The sequence below is a fragment of the Gadus morhua genome, chromosome 12 (genome assembly GCF_902167405.1).
Source record: "Gadus morhua chromosome 12, gadMor3.0, whole genome shotgun sequence".
Classification (NCBI taxonomy): Eukaryota; Metazoa; Chordata; class Actinopteri; order Gadiformes; family Gadidae; genus Gadus; species Gadus morhua.
Genome location: NC_044059.1, coordinates 11,112,865 through 11,132,501, shown reverse-complemented (window position 1 = coordinate 11,132,501; position 19,637 = coordinate 11,112,865). Strand labels below are relative to the sequence as shown.

At 42.6% G+C, this 19,637-nt stretch overlaps 1 protein-coding gene across 1 annotated transcript; it reads left to right on the top strand.

Moving 5' to 3' along the window:
- The first annotated feature begins 1,003 nt into the window (after positions 1–1,003).
- Positions 1,004–16,249, top strand: LOC115555864 (NACHT, LRR and PYD domains-containing protein 3-like). The gene is made up of 7 exons (XM_030372910.1): positions 1,004–1,028; positions 7,780–9,559; positions 9,920–10,093; positions 12,822–12,995; positions 13,240–13,413; positions 13,873–13,919; positions 15,699–16,249. Exons 1-7 carry the CDS (start codon positions 1,004–1,006, stop codon positions 16,247–16,249), a joined length of 2,925 nt encoding a protein of 974 aa, XP_030228770.1.
- The last annotated feature ends 3,388 nt before the right edge of the window (positions 16,250–19,637 follow it).

Here is a 19,637-nt window from a genome sequence, read left to right as displayed (position 1 = left end):
CATCAGTGACTGAGTGGCTCCACATACTGCCTGAACTATCAAGTGTCTCTTTGTTTTTCTCTGTCTGAGCTTGTAGACATCGGAGCTCTCTGTCCATCGTTCATATTTTAATAAAGTGATTAGTCTTCATCATTGAGTGAGGTCATCGAACAGCAGCCCATTGGAGGCAAGTCTGAGAGGAGTATGAACTGGGAGGGGAACTGGTCCAACTGGTTGGTTCACAGCATCATTTTCTTGTTATGAGTCGGACTGTTTGGTGTGGCTCACTTCACTACAGCAGGAAGAAGGCTAAGGTACTGTACTCAACTCTGATCCCTGATATATCCTAAATATGCAGAACTTTGATTTGTATCAGTAGGTTGATGGTTGGTTTTCTGTCAATATATGGATGTATGGCTCTTTGTCAAAATTACTGTTGAATGATTTTGCAGATTCTTTATCTAAAGGGACTGACAGTGAATGCAGATACAGGTCATTAAGGACCAGGTGTGTTTAGGCAGTACAGAGAGTTCATTAAGGAGCCGGTAGGGGTTATACAGGTTTTGTCTCATATCACAAGTGTCCTTGGGTGACTTAAAAGGTACTTAGGATAGAACAGTTGTTTTATTTGAATTATGATCGGTCATATCATCATAAGACTGGAAGACGGCCATCTTGTTTTGGTGAAGTTGTTTACACGTCATCTTGTTCTAGTTCTCTGTGTGCCTGCAGCATAGATGTGGGTGTGATGTCATACGACATGAGGAAGTCCATATATGGACATGTCTTCAGAGCGGTTTAACCAGCACAGGGAACAGTAGGTATGATACACGCATTCTGAACTTGATATTGATACTTCCCTGTGAGCAGCAACAAACAGCTTTTATAAAAGAAGAGAATAAACAAACGCTGAATGTCTGCAGGAACAATATGTAGTTGTGTTTGTGTCCAGGTCTCCAGACGACTATGGATGAGGAGAGAGAGGAGGGGGGTCCTACCTCTAAGACCACTCTGTCTGGGGAACATGGCCTCCGGAGCAAAGATAAGAGGTAAGAAGAGGATCTCACTGTCTGTGACTGTCGTCCATCTCAGAGCTCAGCAGTGATATATCATGACCCCATCATTAGTAAACGCTGTGTTTGTTGTGTTGAAGCCCAGAGCAGCAGGAGAGAGCAGACTCCCCTGGACCCAGCTGTGTCTCCACGAAGAGTGACCGCTCTATGGATCTTCCTGAAGTGTTTAAAGAGGGAAATCCGTCTATCGAGAAGAGGTGAAGATTTATCAGAAATTATAAATACAAAGCATCTATCAAACATCAATATATCCTGGTCCTTATTTTCTAGAAGATTCCTACAGGGGATAGTAGACTCCCCTGGACCCAGCTGTCTATCCATGAAGCGTGACCGGTCTATGACTCCACCTGGCACATTTAAAGAGGGAAATCCGTCTATTGAGAAGAGGTGAGGATTTATCAGAGAATATAAATATACAGCATACATCAAATATCGATAAATCCTGATCTTGTTTTTCTAGAAGAGTCCAGCAGGCGAGAGCAGACTTACCTGGACCCAGCTGTGACTCCATGAAGAGTGACCGGTCTTTGGATCGACCTCCTGAATTGAAAGATGGACGCCCCACCAAAAAGCAGAGGAAGGAGTTTCAAACAGAAGAGGATTTATCCGACTTAATGTAAGCAAGTCAAGAAAAATAGATCCAAAGTGTGTGTCTGTATGTTTATGTGTGTGTGTGCTTGTTCTCCACAGACACCAGGAGAGGTCAAAGGTTACCAGTGCTCGGACAGTACAGCAGCATCAAACAAAGCTGATCAAGGTGTTTCCAACAATACATTCCCTTTAGCTCTACAGGAACATTAGAAAGCATCTCTCGTAGTGCTAATAGTCTCCAGGCATTCCTCTTTAGACCAGCGGGATGTGAATCCAGGTCAGATTTTTCTGATGTCCTCAGTTAGTTCAGAGTAAAGTTCTCATTAATGTTTGTTCTGTTCCAGAGGGCTGAGGAGAGCACACACGCTTTTCCAGACAAGGAGCTATGGGATCCCTTCTCAGATTACCCACAATGCTCAGAGAGTCAGAGGGAGGAGGAGGTGGAGCTGGAAGGTAAGAACGAGGAGCAAAGGAGGCGTGCCAATGCGCCATAGAGGGAGTGATAGACATCACAAAACTCTGCCTGATTGAGATGAACAAGGAGGAACTGGCCGACACACTGTGGGGCGGTATTACCGTATTGGTCCGAATATAAGACGACCCTGACTATAAGACGACCCACGTTTTTCAACACAAACATTTCGAAAAAAAGATTTGTAGACCACAAACTTCATTTCTTTTCTTAATAACAATATTAAAAACACAGTGAATTAAACACTTGTTATATTAATGACAATAATAATAATGCCAGTAAAGGCCACGGCACTTTCAAGGCAAAATATGTCCAGTATGATTCAAAATGAATATCAAGCAATAATCAAGCAACATTGTGAATATTTTTAAAGAAACAGAGAAAAATACAGGCCACATATTTAACTAAACGAAACTAAAATTCGCCAAATTTCTCCTCCGATGTCTCTCTATCCCTCACACGCGTCCTCTGCCCCGCTGTGTTCGCTCTCGCTGTCATCGCTCCCCAGCTGCTCCGCTTCCACCGGCTCCTCCCGAAGCGCTTTTTCTCTGACGTATTCAAAAACTCTCCGGTCAACCTCACTGAAACGACCACTTTGAGGACCACGGTAGGATTTGCGCTGACTGTTGACATCTTTGAGACGTTGTTTTGGTGCTCGCCATCTTCTTACGTTACACTCCGTGACCCCGAACTTCTTGGCAGCTTGGCAGTTGTTACTTCACTCTGCCTTATTGACGACCATTATTTAAAAATTGGCAACATAGCTCCTCCGCTGTTGTTGATTGACCTGACCCACTTTTGAGCCACTTGTCTCTAAATGTCTTTAAACACCGGTAACGGTCTGGTTGTTAAGGACGCTGGACTACTTCTTCCCGGTACCAATTCCTGGCGCCACCTGCGGCCGCGAATGTGTATTGACATTTAAATGTAGAGGCGAAGAAGAGAAACTGCGCTCTGAATACTAGACCCCGAATATAAGACGACCCGACTTTTTCGGACCTATTTCGAGGGGAAAAAAGGCTGTCTTATATTCGGACCAATACGGTAGTCTCTTATTTAGACGGAGGAGACAATTATTTTGAAGGGCAGTAGATACCCTTATCTTGAAAACAGAGAAGAATTATTATTTTTGAAGAGCGGTATGAGATTCTTATATGTTCTGCAATTATATTTAATAATGTGAGATTTCTACACTTCTACATTAAATTTTGAGATCTTTCAGATTCTGGGTTAAATGGTGTAGTCCAGATATGTAGGGTTATTGGGGGATATCAGGTTAAATGGTTTGGTCCAGATATGTAGGGTTATTGGGGGGATATCAGTTTCAATGATTTGGTCCAGATATATAGGGTTATTGTGGGGGTATCAGGTTAAATGGTTTGGTCCAGATATATAGGGTTATTTGAACCTCTTAGCTATTTGAACCTCTTAGAAAATTTGTTTTCCCACCCTAGGCATGAAATCCCAAACATTATTATGAATTTGTTTGTCACTTAGGTTGTTTTAAGTTCAACCCTGTAACTGGACAATTTGATTTCCGTATGAAATTTATATCTAAAACAAATTGAAATGTATTATTCTAGTGCCTTGGTTATCACCTGTCCCTTGTGTGAATTAATTTATTTAAGTTTTTTAGTTGATTCCAAACCATAATAATTTGACAGTCAAGTAGGATATGGCAACTTAATGTAAAAGCGGTCTTTATAAATCATGAAAATATACTCTAACATAAACATTAGATTTGGTTTTCATATATTTTCTACATTTAACTTGCATTTCAGCATTCAGTTCAATTTTTTTTTGAACAAACAATAACAGGGTTGAATGAATGACACAACATTCAATCAAATGTAAATTTAATTAATTCATTAAAACAAACAAGAGGAAAGAAACATATCATTAGGTATGTAGCCTAATATTTAACAATATTTAAAAGTAACATCACATTTAACTTGAACAGATCTGTCCTATGAGAAGAACAATTAAGAAAGACAGCTTAGGCTGAATGCTGTATACAAAATATATCTCATTGGAATAATTTTAAAAATGAAAAACGAACTGAGCATGAACCAAACTCTGAACTAATAAGTTGGATGTATGAATGTGAATGTCGATGGTCTCTTTTCTTATCTGATATGTTGTTGCTGCTATTTATCGTTCTTTCATCCTTTAGTCGGACAGTCTGTCCCAGATCTCTTTTTGAATTTGCATGTGACGTGAATCACGACCTGTCACGGGCTGAGGAGGCGGGATGAGCTCAAGCACATCATTAAATGGATACCAAAAAACATCCTCTTGTAGAGGCCAAAGGAACCTGTTTTTGGTTACTCCAGCATGGTGCATACATTTGACTTGAACGTTGGTTTTGTCTGTGGCAAGGATTGTTCCTGAATACAAGGCTTCATCATAAATGAGCACACACCACTCCCCTATTACCTCTGAGTCATCCCAATTGATTTCTTCCTTCACTTGTGATACAGCAGCTGGCGACACAGTAGCTGGGACTTTCCCCACAAAGCTGAAATGCTTTGTATTCCAGCACTCACATTCAAGCTTTCGATAGGTGGAGCACATGCAGCTGACATCTCGCGATGTTATCTCCCCTCGAGCAGGAGTAATGACCTGATGGATGCGCATGGTTCCTTGGATTGGTGGAATGGTGGATGGCATCCTTTGAAGTGCCTGCTCAACAGCTTCATCTTCGATAAAATATAATTTGATCGAAGTGTCTGTCTCGGAGAAGAGCTCATAAGTATTGCTGATGTCCTGGCCACGGCTAATGAGGTTGTCTGCTGATCTCTTTAAGGCAGCACCAACACCATCTGGTGCTCCTTTGCCGCGACTTGATTCGAAAAAATTTCAGGTCCCCCTAAGTCCTCGTCAAGCTCTGTACTGAAGAGGAAAAAGTTTCCTTTCTGCTTGTACTGGGTACGTGGCCCATCGCTAAAGAAATGCAAAACAGACACCTCTGGGTGTGTTGTCTGGTGCTTGTATGGTGAGATGGAGGTAAAGCAGGTAGGCTCTTGGGTTCCATCAACATAGATGACCCCTGTGTGAAGCGTGGCCTGTTGGTGGGATGATCCAAAGTGTACTGACTGAATTTCATTGCTGTACTTACAAGAACAGTTCTCAGAGAAGTCAATTTGGATAAGGCATTCATCATTGACCATGCAGCTGCGCAATCCATGGTAGTAGGCATACTGTTGCCTAATGTTGAAGAGATGCTTTTTTTAAACTTAGTGAGGTGTGCGTGGAACCTCTATGCAAGCTCTATTATATGAGCTGAAAAGGGGAACGATTCTGTTTTTGCAATCGTCGCATTCTCCGTACATGCAGGCCTTGCTGCCAATGTTACAGCACACAAGTTCTGTTAGGCACTCTAAATTTGAAGTTTCAATCAGCTTAAGCTGATAAAGCTTGTCAGGCAGAAAGCCCAGGTTTTCATGTAACCTGCACTGGCATGTGTCGCAGTTGGAAAGTGAGGGGTGGACAACCCAAAAGGGTCGCAGCCGGCAAAATGAGGCGTAGGAAATTTGACAGAAACCTCCTGTGAAGGTTTTTCAATGTGTCTATAAGGAATCGTTTTTGCATTTTAATTTTCTTCATTGTTTTTATTTGCTTTTTGCCCGTCATCATCCGACTAACATCATCTCTTCAGAAGAATGTCTTCACCTTGCTCACCAGGGATTCATCAGTGTACCTGTTGTATGCTTGTCGGCTGGAGTTATTACTCAGGTCTTCATTCTTACACGAGGTCCTGCTTTTCTTTGAAAAGCCAGTGCTTTCTCAGACCACCTCTGCAGCCTGTATTTCTTGACTATCTTCCCTACAACAACCCCTGCAACACATTTTTTTCTTTTTCATTTCTGGCATTCTTGTACTTCCTCCTAATGTCACGAATAAGGGCTTCATGATGCAGCAAAGTTTTCATAAACTTGCTGTTCACAGTACAATTCTTCAGCAGCTGACAGACTTTGGACCTGGGAGAGTCTTTATTCTTGTTTGCTCGCTGGAGTCTTTTTTCTTGTATTTTTCTTTCTGATCCTTCTGATGCTTGAGTTCCCTTTTTAGTTCTTCTATTTGTTTGTGCAGTTTGTCTCTTGCTTTTCTGGTTGTTTTCTTGCCTGTTGAATGACTAAGACAAAATCAAAAAAATACAAACAAAGGGGTTCATTAGTTGTTCAGATTAGTAGTTACATTAGTAGTGACATAGCAATTACAGTTCTTAGGAGCTACTGGAATAACAGATAGTGTAGATAGCAATGTTTTTTAAACAAGTTATCATAATTAAATCCAAGCACTATTTCTAACCACGTATTCCCCTCACCGTGAAGACCCTGGTCTGGCTTGCAATGCATCTTGAATGTCTCTCTTAGGAGTATATGGAGGGGCTAGAGGCCCACTGTTGTCAGTCTCAGCTTTCCTTTTCTGTCACCTTCCGCTTATTTCTTTGAGCTCTCTCGGCCAGGTAATGGGTTGATTTTTTTTCCCCTGCTATGGTATATCTTTCCAATCGCTCATCCTCTTTCTTGAGGTATTCTTCCCTTCTCTGTGGATCTGCATTTCTTCTCGCCCTGTACTCTCTCTGCCTCTCTGCATTTGATTTAGCCATCTTATATGTGAAAATAATGAACATGCAATAACATTTAGAGAACAGGGGCTGGCTGGCTGGCTTAAGAATAGTCCAACTTTCAACCTTGTAACAATGATTCAACCCCGTAACAGTGTTTTTTGTTGATTGTTTGGGGGTTGATTGTTACAGGGTTGAAGATTTTAGCTAAAAGTAGCCCTAATACCACATTAGCTTTAGGGAATGGAGCAGTATATGGCATGAGGAGAAAAATAAATTAATATATTTTTCCAAGACAATTGTTTGCTTTTTTCCCAAACAGTGTTGAAAGGTTGATCTAGACGATGTCAATCTGACGATAAAAAAAATGAAATATCGGTAAGAAAGTAGGATAACACCTACCTCTCTTGACCGTGTGAGCGGGAAAAGATTGAGTGATGTCACTTCCTGGGTATTGAGGAAGTTGGAACTGAACCATTTTTTTTTAATAGGGGAGGATTGGTATGCTGTTACAGGGTTGGAAAAAAACTGGGGGACATGATTAAATAGTGCTATTTTGTAAATAATTATTGTATTTTTCTCAAATTTCTTTCATTTAGGTTAGCTACAACAATCATATTGCCACGTAAATAACAGAATAAACATGAAAATTTTGAATCTGTAACATGCATTCCTTTTCACAACCGGCTTCTCCGACCTCATGGAATGAAGCGACTAAATATCATTATGTTGATAATTTAACAGGAAATATTGACATGTTTTCACTCACACGCTGGTCTTGTACAAATTCACATGATATCTTACGAAAAGTCACCAGTCAACATCAAAATGCATTCTTATGCTTAAACAACGGTAAAATCAGCCATGTTTGTATTTGCTGGCAAGACCCGAAAGAATTGATATAGATTTGTAATAATTAATCTCTATCAAAAGAGTTCATATTCCAATAAGAATGCTGATGTTAGTTTGGATGAATGGTACGAAAATTTGTGGATAATTTTTGTACAACTTCATACAAACCATTGCATGAGGATAATTTGTTCCACTGATGTCACCATCCACTCAGTGTTGTCTTGTGTTATTTTGTAATTTAGGATCTGCTGCTGTTCAGTGCCAAAGTAACATCAAATCTCATCAGAAGGAGAAGTTGAGGTTCATGTTTGAGGCATGCGCTAAAGCAGGAAAGCCAACACCTCTGAATGACGTCTACACAGAGCTCTTCATCACAGAGAGAGTCAGTGGAGAGGTCAACAAGGAACATGAGGTCAGACTGATTGAAGCAGCTTCCAGAAAACCAGCCAAGGAGGAAACACCAATCAGATGTGAAGACATCTTTAAACCCTTACCTGGACAAGATCAACCAATCAGAACAATATTGACAACTGGATTGGCCGGCATTGGAAAAACCATCTTAACACACAAGTTCACTCTGGACTGGGCTGAAGGCAAAACCAACCAAGACATCCATTTCACATTTCTCCTCACTTTCAGAGAGCTGAATTTAATGAAAGGGAAGGACTTAAGCTTGGTTGAACTTCTTCATCACTTTTTTATTGAGACCAAAGAGGCAGGAATCTGCAGATTCGACCGGTTCAAAGTTGTCTTCATCTTGGATGGTCTGGATGAGTGTCGACTTCCTCTGGACTTCCAAAACAACCCGATCCTGACTGATGTCACAGAGCCGACCCCGTTGGACGTGCTGCTGACAAACCTCATCAAGGGCGACCTGCTTCCCTCCGCTCACATCTGGATAACCACACGCCCTGCGGCAGCCAATCAGATCCCTGCTAAGTGTGTTGAAAGGGTGACAGAGGTGAGAGGGTTCACTGACCCACAGAAGGAGGAGTACTTCAGGAAGAGATTCACAGAGGAGACACTGGCCAGCACAATTATTTCCCATGTCAAAACATCACAGAGCCTCCACATCATGTGTCACATCCCCGTCTTCTGTTGGATCACAGCTACAGTTCTGGAGGCCATCTTTAAAGCATCCAAAAAAATAAAGGAGATGCCCAAGACCGTGACTCAGATGTACAGTCACTTCCTGAGGGTTCTGTCCATACAGGGGGACAGGAAGTACCATGGGAGGGCTGAAACAGATCCAGACTGGAGTTCAGAGGGCAGGGAGATCATTGTTTCTCTGGGAAAATTGGCTTTTAACCAGCTGGAGAAAGGCAACCTGATCTTCTACGAGTCAGACCTGGCAGAGTGTGACATTGATATCAGGGCAGCCTCTCACACAGGAGTGTTCACCCAGATCTTTAAAGAGGAGTGTGGGCTGTACCATGACAAGGTGTTCTGCTTTGTCCATCTGAGCATCCAGGAGTTTCTGGCTGCCCTCTATGTCTTTCAGTTCTTTCTCAAAACTGGGGTCAATCTTCTCTCCGAAGAACAACCAACCTGCATGGAAGATATACTCATTCTCTATCAGAGTGCCGTGGACAAGGCCTTACAGAGTGAGAATGGACACCTGGACTTGTTTCTCCGCTTCCTCATGGGCCTCTCTTTGAAGAGCAATCAGATTCTCCTGCGAGGTCTGCTGGGACAGACAGGGAGTAGCTCGAAGGGCAGTCAGCCAACAGTCTGTTACATCAAGAAGAAGTTAAATGGAGGTCTCTCTCCAGAGAGAAGCATCAATCTGTTCCACTGTCTGAATGAGCTAAATGACCGTTCTCTAGTGGAGGAGATCCAACAGCTCCTAACATCAGGAAGAATCTCAAGAGGAACTCTCTCCCCTGGTCAGTGGTCAGCTCTGGTCTTCATCTTATTGACATCAGAAAAGAAGCTAGAGGTGTTTGACCTGAAGAAATACTGTGCTTCAGATGAAGGTCTTCTGAGGCTGTTGCCACTGGTCAAAGACTCCAAAAAATCTCTGTAGGTTCACTAATAATATGTATCACAATACACACAACATAATATACATAATATAGAATAATTAGACTATGACAATATACAAAACATATCTGTAGGTGTAGTTAAAACAACTACATGTGCAATACACGCAACACAATACCAATAATTCTATAATAAAAAGTTAATATTGAAAAACATTTTTAAACACCTCAAAATGTCTTTCGAATGTTCAACATTTTACGCAAAATATTGAATTTACATTTAAGGATCTATTTGTTAAATTAATCAAACATTTCTAATGAAATATTTCAACACAATTCCTAAAAGATTTAAGTTATTATAATCACAGTTCCTTACACGTTCTGTTTATTTTGTGCCAAGGCTGAATTGCTGTCATCTCTCAGAGAGATGCTGTGAAGCTCTGGCCTCAGTTCTCAGCTCCAACTCCTCTAGTCTGAGAGAGCTGGACCTGAGTACCAATGATCTGCATGATTCAGGAGTCAAGCTGCTCTCTGCTGGACTGGGGAGTCCACACTGTAGACTGGAAACTCTCAGGTCAGTTTCACTCAATGGTCCAGCAATTACACCACAAGGTTCACTATCAGAAGGTATTTAACTGATTCACATCCAGAAAAGTAATAATTCACACCTGTGTGTGTGTGTGTGCGTGCGTGCGTGCGTGCGTGCGTGCGTGTGTGCGTGCGTGCGTGCGTGCGTGCGTGCGTGCGTGCGTGCGTGCGTGCGTGCGTGCGTGCGTGCGTGTGTGTGTGTGTGTGTGCGCGTGCGTGTGTGTGTGTAGCTTGTCTGGCTGCCTAGTCACACAGGAAGGCTGTGCTTCTCTGGCCTCAGCTCTGATCTCCAACCCCTCCCATCTGAGAAAACTGGACCTGAGCTACAATCACCCAGGAGACTCTGGATCTATGATGCTCTCTGCTGGACTGGAGGATCCACGCTGGAGACTGAACGCTCTCAGGTATGGAGAGGACAGCTCACCACTCAGGGACAATGTCTCTTAGAAGGATTCTAAGGATGCTGATAGTTGAAGTGGTTTGAAAGGCAGCTGTAACTCATGTTGTGTCGAAAGCAGGGCCGGCGATCGGCATAGCCGCCCTAGGCGATCGCCTAGGGCTGCAAATGTGTTGGGCGCACATACAAGCAAGTAATACATAAATAAAATAAGCGAAATTAAACATTTTCCCAAATGGAACGGACAAGGGAGGGAACAGGGGATTAAATGTCAGTGCGGATTGAAACCCACACTGAACCCTCCCCTCCCCCCCCCCCTCCCGCTCGGAGGTCTACTAATTATACCAATAGTACGGTAATGTTAAATCTTACTTGTGAAAAGTAATCCCCCGATTCCTATTATGGATTGTCCGCCGATTTGAGCAGGAATACGCTGAACAACAGCCCGGCATCCTGTTTCTGCTGCTGATGCTGCTCCCGGTTGACCACTCCAAGATGGCGGCCGTATTTCTCGCGTCCCAGCAGCCAATGCTCTGTCTATGCTATAAGATGCCTATGGGTAATACTCATGCTGCGTTTTATTATCCATCCGTTGCCTAACGACACGCACAAAACACGCCCCTTTTCCTTCGACGGCGAACTCGCCATCTCGGTTGAACTCAGTGGTGACCGAGCAAAATTCCGAGACAGAATTCAAGATGGCTGCGCCCATTGTGACTTGAAGTATGAACTGTTTTCATTGTGCTTGGACCACTTTGGTGGTTTAAATGGCAATTTCAATCACTCGTATAACTGCAATACCTTACTGCGTCCGTATCTCTGCCTATGGCCTATAGCCTACTTATTTTGGAGCGCTTGGTCCTCTGCCAATGCTACCACGACAACAGCTTTCCTGGTGGCGTCCATGTTTTCCTCCAACCACCGAGCGAGATAATAATACTTCAGGAAGAGATTCACAGAGGAGACACTGGCCAGCACAATTATTTCCCATGTCAAAACATCACGGAGCCTCCACATCATGTGTCACATCCCCGTCTTCTGTTGGATCACAGCTACAGTTCTGGAGGCCATCTTTAAAGCATCCAAAAAAATAAGAGATGCCCAAGACCGTGACTCAGATGTACAGTCACTTCCTGAGGGTTCTGTCCATACAGGGGGACAGGAAGTACCATGGGAGAGCTGAAACAGATCCAGACTGGAGTTCAGAGAGCAGGGAGATCATTGCTTCTCTGGGAAAACTGGCTTTTAACCAGCTGGAGGAAGGCAACCTGATCTTCTACGAGTCAGACCTGGCAGAGTGTGACATTGATATCACGACTGCCTCCCACACAGGAGTGTTCACTCAGATCTTTAAAGAGGAGTGTGATCTGTACCAGGGCAAGGTTTTCTGCTTTGTCCATCTGAGCATCCAGGAGTTTCTGGCTGCCTTTTATGTCTTTAAGTCCTTCATCAAAACTGGGGTCAATCTGCTCTCAGAAGAACAACCAACATCCGGGAAAGATAAACTCCTCCGCCTCTACCAGATTGCTGTGGACAAGGCCTTACAGAGTGAGAACGGACACCTGGACTTGTTTCTCCGCTTCCTCATGGGCCTCTCTTTGAAGAGCAATCAGATTCTCCTGCGAGGTCTGCTGGGACAGACGGGGAGTAGCTCGAAGGGCAGTCAGCCAACAGTCCGTTACATCAAGAAGAAGTTAAATGGAGATCTCTCTCACCAGAGAGAAGCATCAATCTGTTCCACTGTCTGAATGAGCTAAATGACCGTTCTCTAGTGGAGGAGATCCAACAGCTCCTAACATCAGGAAGAATCTCAAGAGGAACTCTCTCCCCTGGTCAGTGGTCAGCTCTGGTCTTCATCTTATTGACATCAGAAAAGAAGCTAGAGGTGTTTGACCTGAAGAAATACTGTGCTTCAGATGAAGGTCTTCTGAGGCTGTTGCCACTGGTCAAAGACTCCAAAAAATCTCTGTAGGTTCACTAATAATATAATATAGCATAATATACATAATATAGAATAATTAGACTATGACAATATACAAAACCTATCTGTAGGTGTAGTTAAAACAACTACCTGTGCAATACACGCAACACAATACCAATAATTCTATAATAAAAAGTTAATATTGAAAAACATTTTTAAACACCTCAAAATATCTTTCGAATGTTCAACATTTTACGCAAAATATTGAATTTACATTTAAGGATCTATTTGTTAAATTAATCAAACATTTCTAATGAAATATTTCAACACAATTCCTAAAAGATTTAAGTTATTATAATCACAGTTCCTTACACGTTCTGTTTATTTTGTGCCAAGGCTGAATTGCTGTCATCTCTCAGAGAGATGCTGTGAAGCTCTGGCCTCAGTTCTCAGCTCCAACTCCTCTAGTCTGAGAGAGCTGGACCTGAGTACCAATGATCTGCATGATTCAGGAGTCAAGCTGCTCTCTGCTGGACTGGGGAGTCCACACTGTAGACTGGAAACTCTCAGGTCAGTTTTACTCAATGGTCCAGCAATTACACCACAAAGTTCACTATCAGAAGGTATTTAACTGATTCACATCCAGAAAAGTAATAATTCACACCTGTGTGTGTGTGTGTGTGTGCGTGCGTGCGTGCGTGCGTGCGTGTGTGCGTGCGTGCGTGCGTGCGTGCGTGGGTGCGTGGGTGCGTGCGTGCGTGCGTGTGTGCGTGTGTGTGTGTGTGTGTGTGTGCGCGTGCGTGTGTGTGTGTAGCTTGTCTGGCTGCCTAGTCACACAGGAAGGCTGTGCTTTTCTGGCCTTAGCTCTGATCTCCAACCCCTCCCATCTGAGAAAACTGGACCTGAGCTACAATCACCCAGGAGACTCTGGATCTATGATGCTCTCTGCTGGACTGGAGGATCCACGCTGGAGACTGAACGCTCTCAGGTATGGAGAGGACAGCTCACCACTCAGGGACAATGTCTCTTAGAAGGATTCTAAGGATGCTGATAGTTGAAGTGGTTTGAAAGGCAGCTGTAACTCATGTTGTGTCGAAAGCAGGGCCGGCGATCGGCATAGCCGCCCTAGGCGATCGCCTAGGGCTGCAAATGTGTTGGGCGCACATATAAGCAAGTAATACATAAATAAAATAAGCGAAATTAAACATTTTCCCAAATGGAACGGACAAGGGAGGGAACAGGGGATTAAATGTCAGTGCGGATTGAAACCCATACTGAACCCTCCCCTCCCCCCCCCTCCCGCTCGGAGGTCTCGCCTAGGGCCCAATTCAAAGCCTGCGCCTAGAGCACAAAAATGGTTAGCGCCTGCCCTGGTCGAAAGTAATGAGACAGCAGTTGATGAAGGTGAATGTTTCAACATGCTGCTTTCACTTTGTTTCCCCCCCAGTGTGGAGCACGGTGGAGTGTGGAGGCTGAAACCAGATCTAAAGAAGTGTAGGTGTCTGTTTAGTTTGATTCCTCACAACACACACTAACTATTGAGATTGAAAGTCCACCCACACAGCAGGAGGTGACGTCCGGTCATTTATTTACATTCCGGGCATTTAGGAGACGCTTTTATTCAAAGCGACTTACACCTACGTTTGTCGTAAGAAAGTGAAACAATATATCGCTGTCGGAAAAATAAGGATGGTCATAGAAGCATGTGCAAAGCACCAACAATCGCTAGGTTAACCCATTCCCCATATTCAACATATATCTATGATGATTCAAATGTGGACTTGTGTGTATCTTTCTGTGTTCATGTATATTGTGTATGTTTGTTTAGGTTATTAGGTGTACAAATCTGTTTATGTATAGTATGTATGAAACAGTTCTATACTATGGTACCAACATTTAATTTCCAGCCTGTATGTGAGCTCAGCTTGTTCAGTCTGTTGTTTACATTGGTACAGTAGATGAGTATTGGAACCTTTTCAAGTCTAATATCTTGAAGAGTATGGAGAGTATTACTTGGATATTCCATAGGAGATATAACCTCGTTTTGATGTATAATATGTATGTAGTCGAGACCTGCGCGGGAATGTTTTCTTCATCCCGCTCCTGCCCGCTTCCTCTGAATCTCTGACCATTCCCCCAAATTAATCAGAGATTAAATTAATCTCTGATTAATTTAATTAATCATACCTCACTGAATACCACTGATTTTCATGCGTTTTTTTGTCATACGTGTAGCTATGATAAAGGCCACATGGTTTGGCGTGTTTTATTATTCAATACTAATTATACCAATAGTACGGTAATGTTAAATCTTACTTGTGAAAAGTAATCCCCCGATTCCTATTATGGATTGTCCGCCGATTTGAGCAGGAATACGCTGAACAACAGCCCGGCATCCTGTTTCTGCTGCTGATGCTGCTCCCGGTTGACCACTCCAAGATGGCGGCCGTATTTCTCGCGTCCCAGCAGCCAATGCTCTGTCTATGCTATAAGATGTCTATGGGTAATACTCATGCTGCGTTTTATTATCCATCCGTTGCCTAGCGACACGCACAAAACACGCCCCTTTTCCTCGGACGGCGAACTCGCCATCTCGGTTGAACTCAGTGGTGACCGAGCAAAATTCCGAGACAGAATTCAAGATGGCTGCGCCCATTGTGACTTGAAGTATGAACTGTTTTCATTGTGCTTGGACCACTTTGGTGGTTTAAATGGCAATTTCAATCACTCGTATTACTGCAATACCTTACTGTGTCCGTATCTCTGCCTATGGCCTATAGCCTACCTATTTTGGAGCACCTGGTCCTCTGCCAATGCTACCGCGACAACAGCTTTCCGGGTGGCGTCCATGTTTTCCTCCAACCACCGAGCGAAATAATAAAACGCTTGAAGTGTGGGCGTGGCGTCAGATCCGAGATCCGAGTCGGTTCGCAGAGAATACTCGGAACGCAGCATCACTCCCCGATTCCCCTGATCCAGAATATTAACCAATCACATCGATGTATCTGATATAGGCGGGCTGAAAGCGTTGCTGTTTTACCAACCCTGTGTATTCTTCTGATTAGTCGTAGTGTTATCCAATTTCGTGCAGTGATATTGTCAAATGCATGCTTGGTGCCGCCCCTCGAGTTGGGCCATTTTCATTACTCGTTGCCAGACCCCACAGCTTTCTAAATGTGGATGATGATGATGATGATGATGATGATGATGATGATGATGATGATGATGATGAAGAATGGTTCATCAGCTCATCATGTCTTTTTCTCCCATCAGATGCCTGTGAACTCACACTGGACCCAAACACAGCCCACAGACGACTCTCTCTGTCTGAGGACAACAGAAAGGTGACGCTGGTTGGAGAGGACCAGTTGTATCCTGATCACCCAGGGAGATTTGACTCCTTTCCCCAGGTGTTGTGTAGAGAGGGTCTGACTGGCCGCTGTTACTGGGAGGTAGAGATGAAAGGCCATGTTGCTATAGGAGTTACATACAGAGGAATCACAAGGAGAGGAGAAGGTCGTGACAGCTGGCTTGGGGGGGAAAACAACTCCTGGAGTCTTTGTTGTTATGATAAAGGTTACTCTGCCAGGTACAACGGTAGAGGAACAGGGGTACGTCTCTCCCCTGCTGGCCCTAGAGTAGGATTTTATCTGGACCGGCCTGCTGGCACTCTGTCCTTCTACAGAGTGTCCCCAGGTGGAGGAGGGTCCTCAGACACACTGACACTCATCCACACCTTCCAGTCCACATTCACCCAGGAGGACCTCCTCCCTGGGTTCAGGTTATTGAGAGGTGGTGCCTCAGTGTCTCTGTGTCGGTTGTAGCAACACACACACACACACACACACACACACACACACACACACACACACACACACACACACACACACACACACACACACACACACACACACACACACACACGCGCGTGCATATGTAAACACAAACACACGCACACATTTATGAATACGCACACTACACGAACACACACGCATATTTGAATACATACACTACACACACATGCATATAAAAATACACACACACACACTCACACACATTTATGAATACACACACTACACACAGAAACACGCATATATAAATACACACGCACACACACACACACACATACATGCATATATAAACACACACACGCAAATACACACAACACACTACACACGTTCAAATACATTAACCAACACACACACACACGCATATATGAATACACACACTCGCATGCACACACGTGCACATGTATGAATTTAACTTTCCACACAAACATACTCATGTTTGAATACACACAGTAGACACACACTTTCACAATCAAACAGACACACACACATACACACTCTAATACAAAAACAAACACGTATATCAATACACACTACAAACACACACAAACATATATTCACACACACACAAACACATACAGTATATATATACAAACACGCATATATGAATACATACACGAATAAAAAAAAATCGGAATATACACACACACTGTTTTTTGTTGATTTAATGTACTATCTATAATGTACTAACTATAATCAATGCTACATTTTACCGGCTTTTCAAAAGTTGAGTGTGTTAAACCACGAAAGGAAGAGACTTTTAAGATTTTCCATTGGGCTAAGCAGGTTTTACAAAGAATATATTTCTAATGTAAAGTATATTTTTAATATTGTTTGATTGTAAATATAATATACCAAAAAAATGTTTTTGTATATTTTGAAATTGACAGTTTCAAACTAAAGGGCTCTGATATCAGTTTATATTTTGATAAGCCTACCATGGAACCCTATTTAAAGCAGATTTAATATTATATTCATAATGGAAGCGGTCTGCTAAAAGCTATTTATCATGTTGTGAATGACTTTGAACTTTAAGAGTATTGATTCCTTGTGTTCTGTTGGGAAGAATACAGCAGCAGAACATGTTCAGATTTTAAAGATATGTGCACACCTGTTTATGATTAGTAATGTCTGCTGCTTCTATTGTTTGAGACCTAGTATTTATTGTATTACATTTTATGTAAGGGACTCTTTTTCTGTTGTACTGGTTAATAAAACATAATGGTGATAAACAACTCAATGGGTCAACTGAATGTTCTTGTGTGTTAATACTATATAGTACTAAGTGCCTTATGTACGTGTCTGATAAATGAGTCAATAGTAAGATCTGAGGCCGATTATATAGCCATGCTTTAGTACTCTGTTATTCCATAAGGAGCCACTAGGGGGCGCCGAATCCATCTCAGTGCACCTTCTGGCCAACATGATCAGAGTGACGGAGACACAGATGTGTGTGTGTGGTGGAGGTGTTTCGAAAGGTTGAAGAAACGTTGCTGCTCATCTGGCTGTGTGGTGTGTGTGTGTGTGTGTGTGTGTGTGTGTGTGTGTGTGTGTGTGTGTGTGTGTGTGTGTGTGTGTGTGTGTGTGTGTGTGTGTGTGTGTGTGTGTGTGTGTGTGTGTGTGTGTGTGTGTGAGAAGAAATACTCTGCTTCAGAGGAGGGTCTTCTGAGGCTGCTGCCAGTGGTCAAAGCCTCCAACATATCTCTGTAGGTTCACCAATAACATGTATTACAGTACACAACACAATATACATACTAGAATATAAAAGTTACATGAATAATATATTTATATATATTTGTATAAATTGATCCCCACCCCCTGTATTTAGGCAACCTTATAAATGTATTGTACTATTTTTGTTGGCACTCAAAAGTGTTTTTAAAGTCTCTTGTTCTCTTTCTATCACTCCCCTGTGTTACCATATATTTGACCTGTTCTGTAGTAGTAGCAGACACATTTACAGTAAACTGCTTTAAGTTATCTCAATTACTTCAAATAAACCTTCCTTCATGTAGATTGCCGTTGCTAGAACATTTCTTCATACTACTTTATTTTATAATAAAGTTGAATTCACTTGCTCCATGCTATCTAAAATAAAAATTAACATTCTGCCCATGGGACAATGAATCAAAGTCCTTATTAGATTTAAAGTATATCAACATATAAAAATGTATATCGCCACTCACCGAACGTTTTCCCTCTACTCTTCTCTACACTCATATGATATGCCTTCCTTCATGACGTCGTATGAACCACCATGTCTCAGTAATGATGTTGGAGGTTAATACACTGCAATTAAAGTGCAGCGGTATCACTCGCTGGCCAGCGTGGCCATCGCATTAGAACAAATAAATGGGGGTAGGTAATGAAGAATATGTAAATGGTCAGATTTGAGAAAAAGTAGCTAGTTAACCATCAGAATTATTGATGATGACCATAGTATCAGTATGATTATCAGTACAAATGTTGTAAGGTGGTAGCATGTATGATTTATTTTTTGCAGCCACAGAACTCAGTCAGCCCAGTGATGCTGATGAGATAGGGCTAGGAGGAGGCAGAGGAAACACAGCTACAAGTGTGCACACTGTACAAGGTAGGAGTTAAACAAAGGATAGGATGAGGTTCCACGACAGCTGTGTCAAGAACCGGGTTTCATTGGGGCGGGCCTCTCTGCATCGTGTAACTCCCGGGCTGTCCCACTCCGGCCCTGCACAGGTGTGTGTGTGTGTGTGTGTGTGTGTGTGTGTGTGTGTGTGTGTGTGTGTGTGTGTGTGTGTGTGTGTGTGTGTGTGTGTGTGTGTGTGTGTGTGTGTGTGTGTGCGTGTGTGGTACAGGTATACAATCCTCTTTAGTTAATTAATGATTCATTGTTTTAATGACATCTCGTACTCGGGTCCAGGACTGTGTCCTGCTTTGATCCGAGGTGTTGGATCCAACGGCGTGGATACACTTCAGAAAGATCTCTTACCTCTGTTTGTTTGGTATGTTGAAGGTGAAGAAAAAGCTTTAGCTTTTTCTTCACCTTCAAAGTAAAAGCGTTCCCTTAGCTTTCTTCAAGTTGTATTTTGATATGTTGGGAGTCACATGATTTCACTGCAGATGATACAAAGTACAGCAGAACTTTATAGCCTTCAAATAACTAATAAATAACTAACTTTAATTGCAGTGTATTAACCTCCAACATCATTACTGAGACATGGTGGTTCATACAGCTTTATACAGACTTCATCAAACCTTTGCTCCATCATCACTTCATCAGTCAATGACCATCATACAGGCTATACACGTAGTCAGCTGGTGTTCAAAGTCTCCTTCCTCATTTCATCTTTCTTCAACACTGAGGATCCCAGCAGCTCAGTTTTTA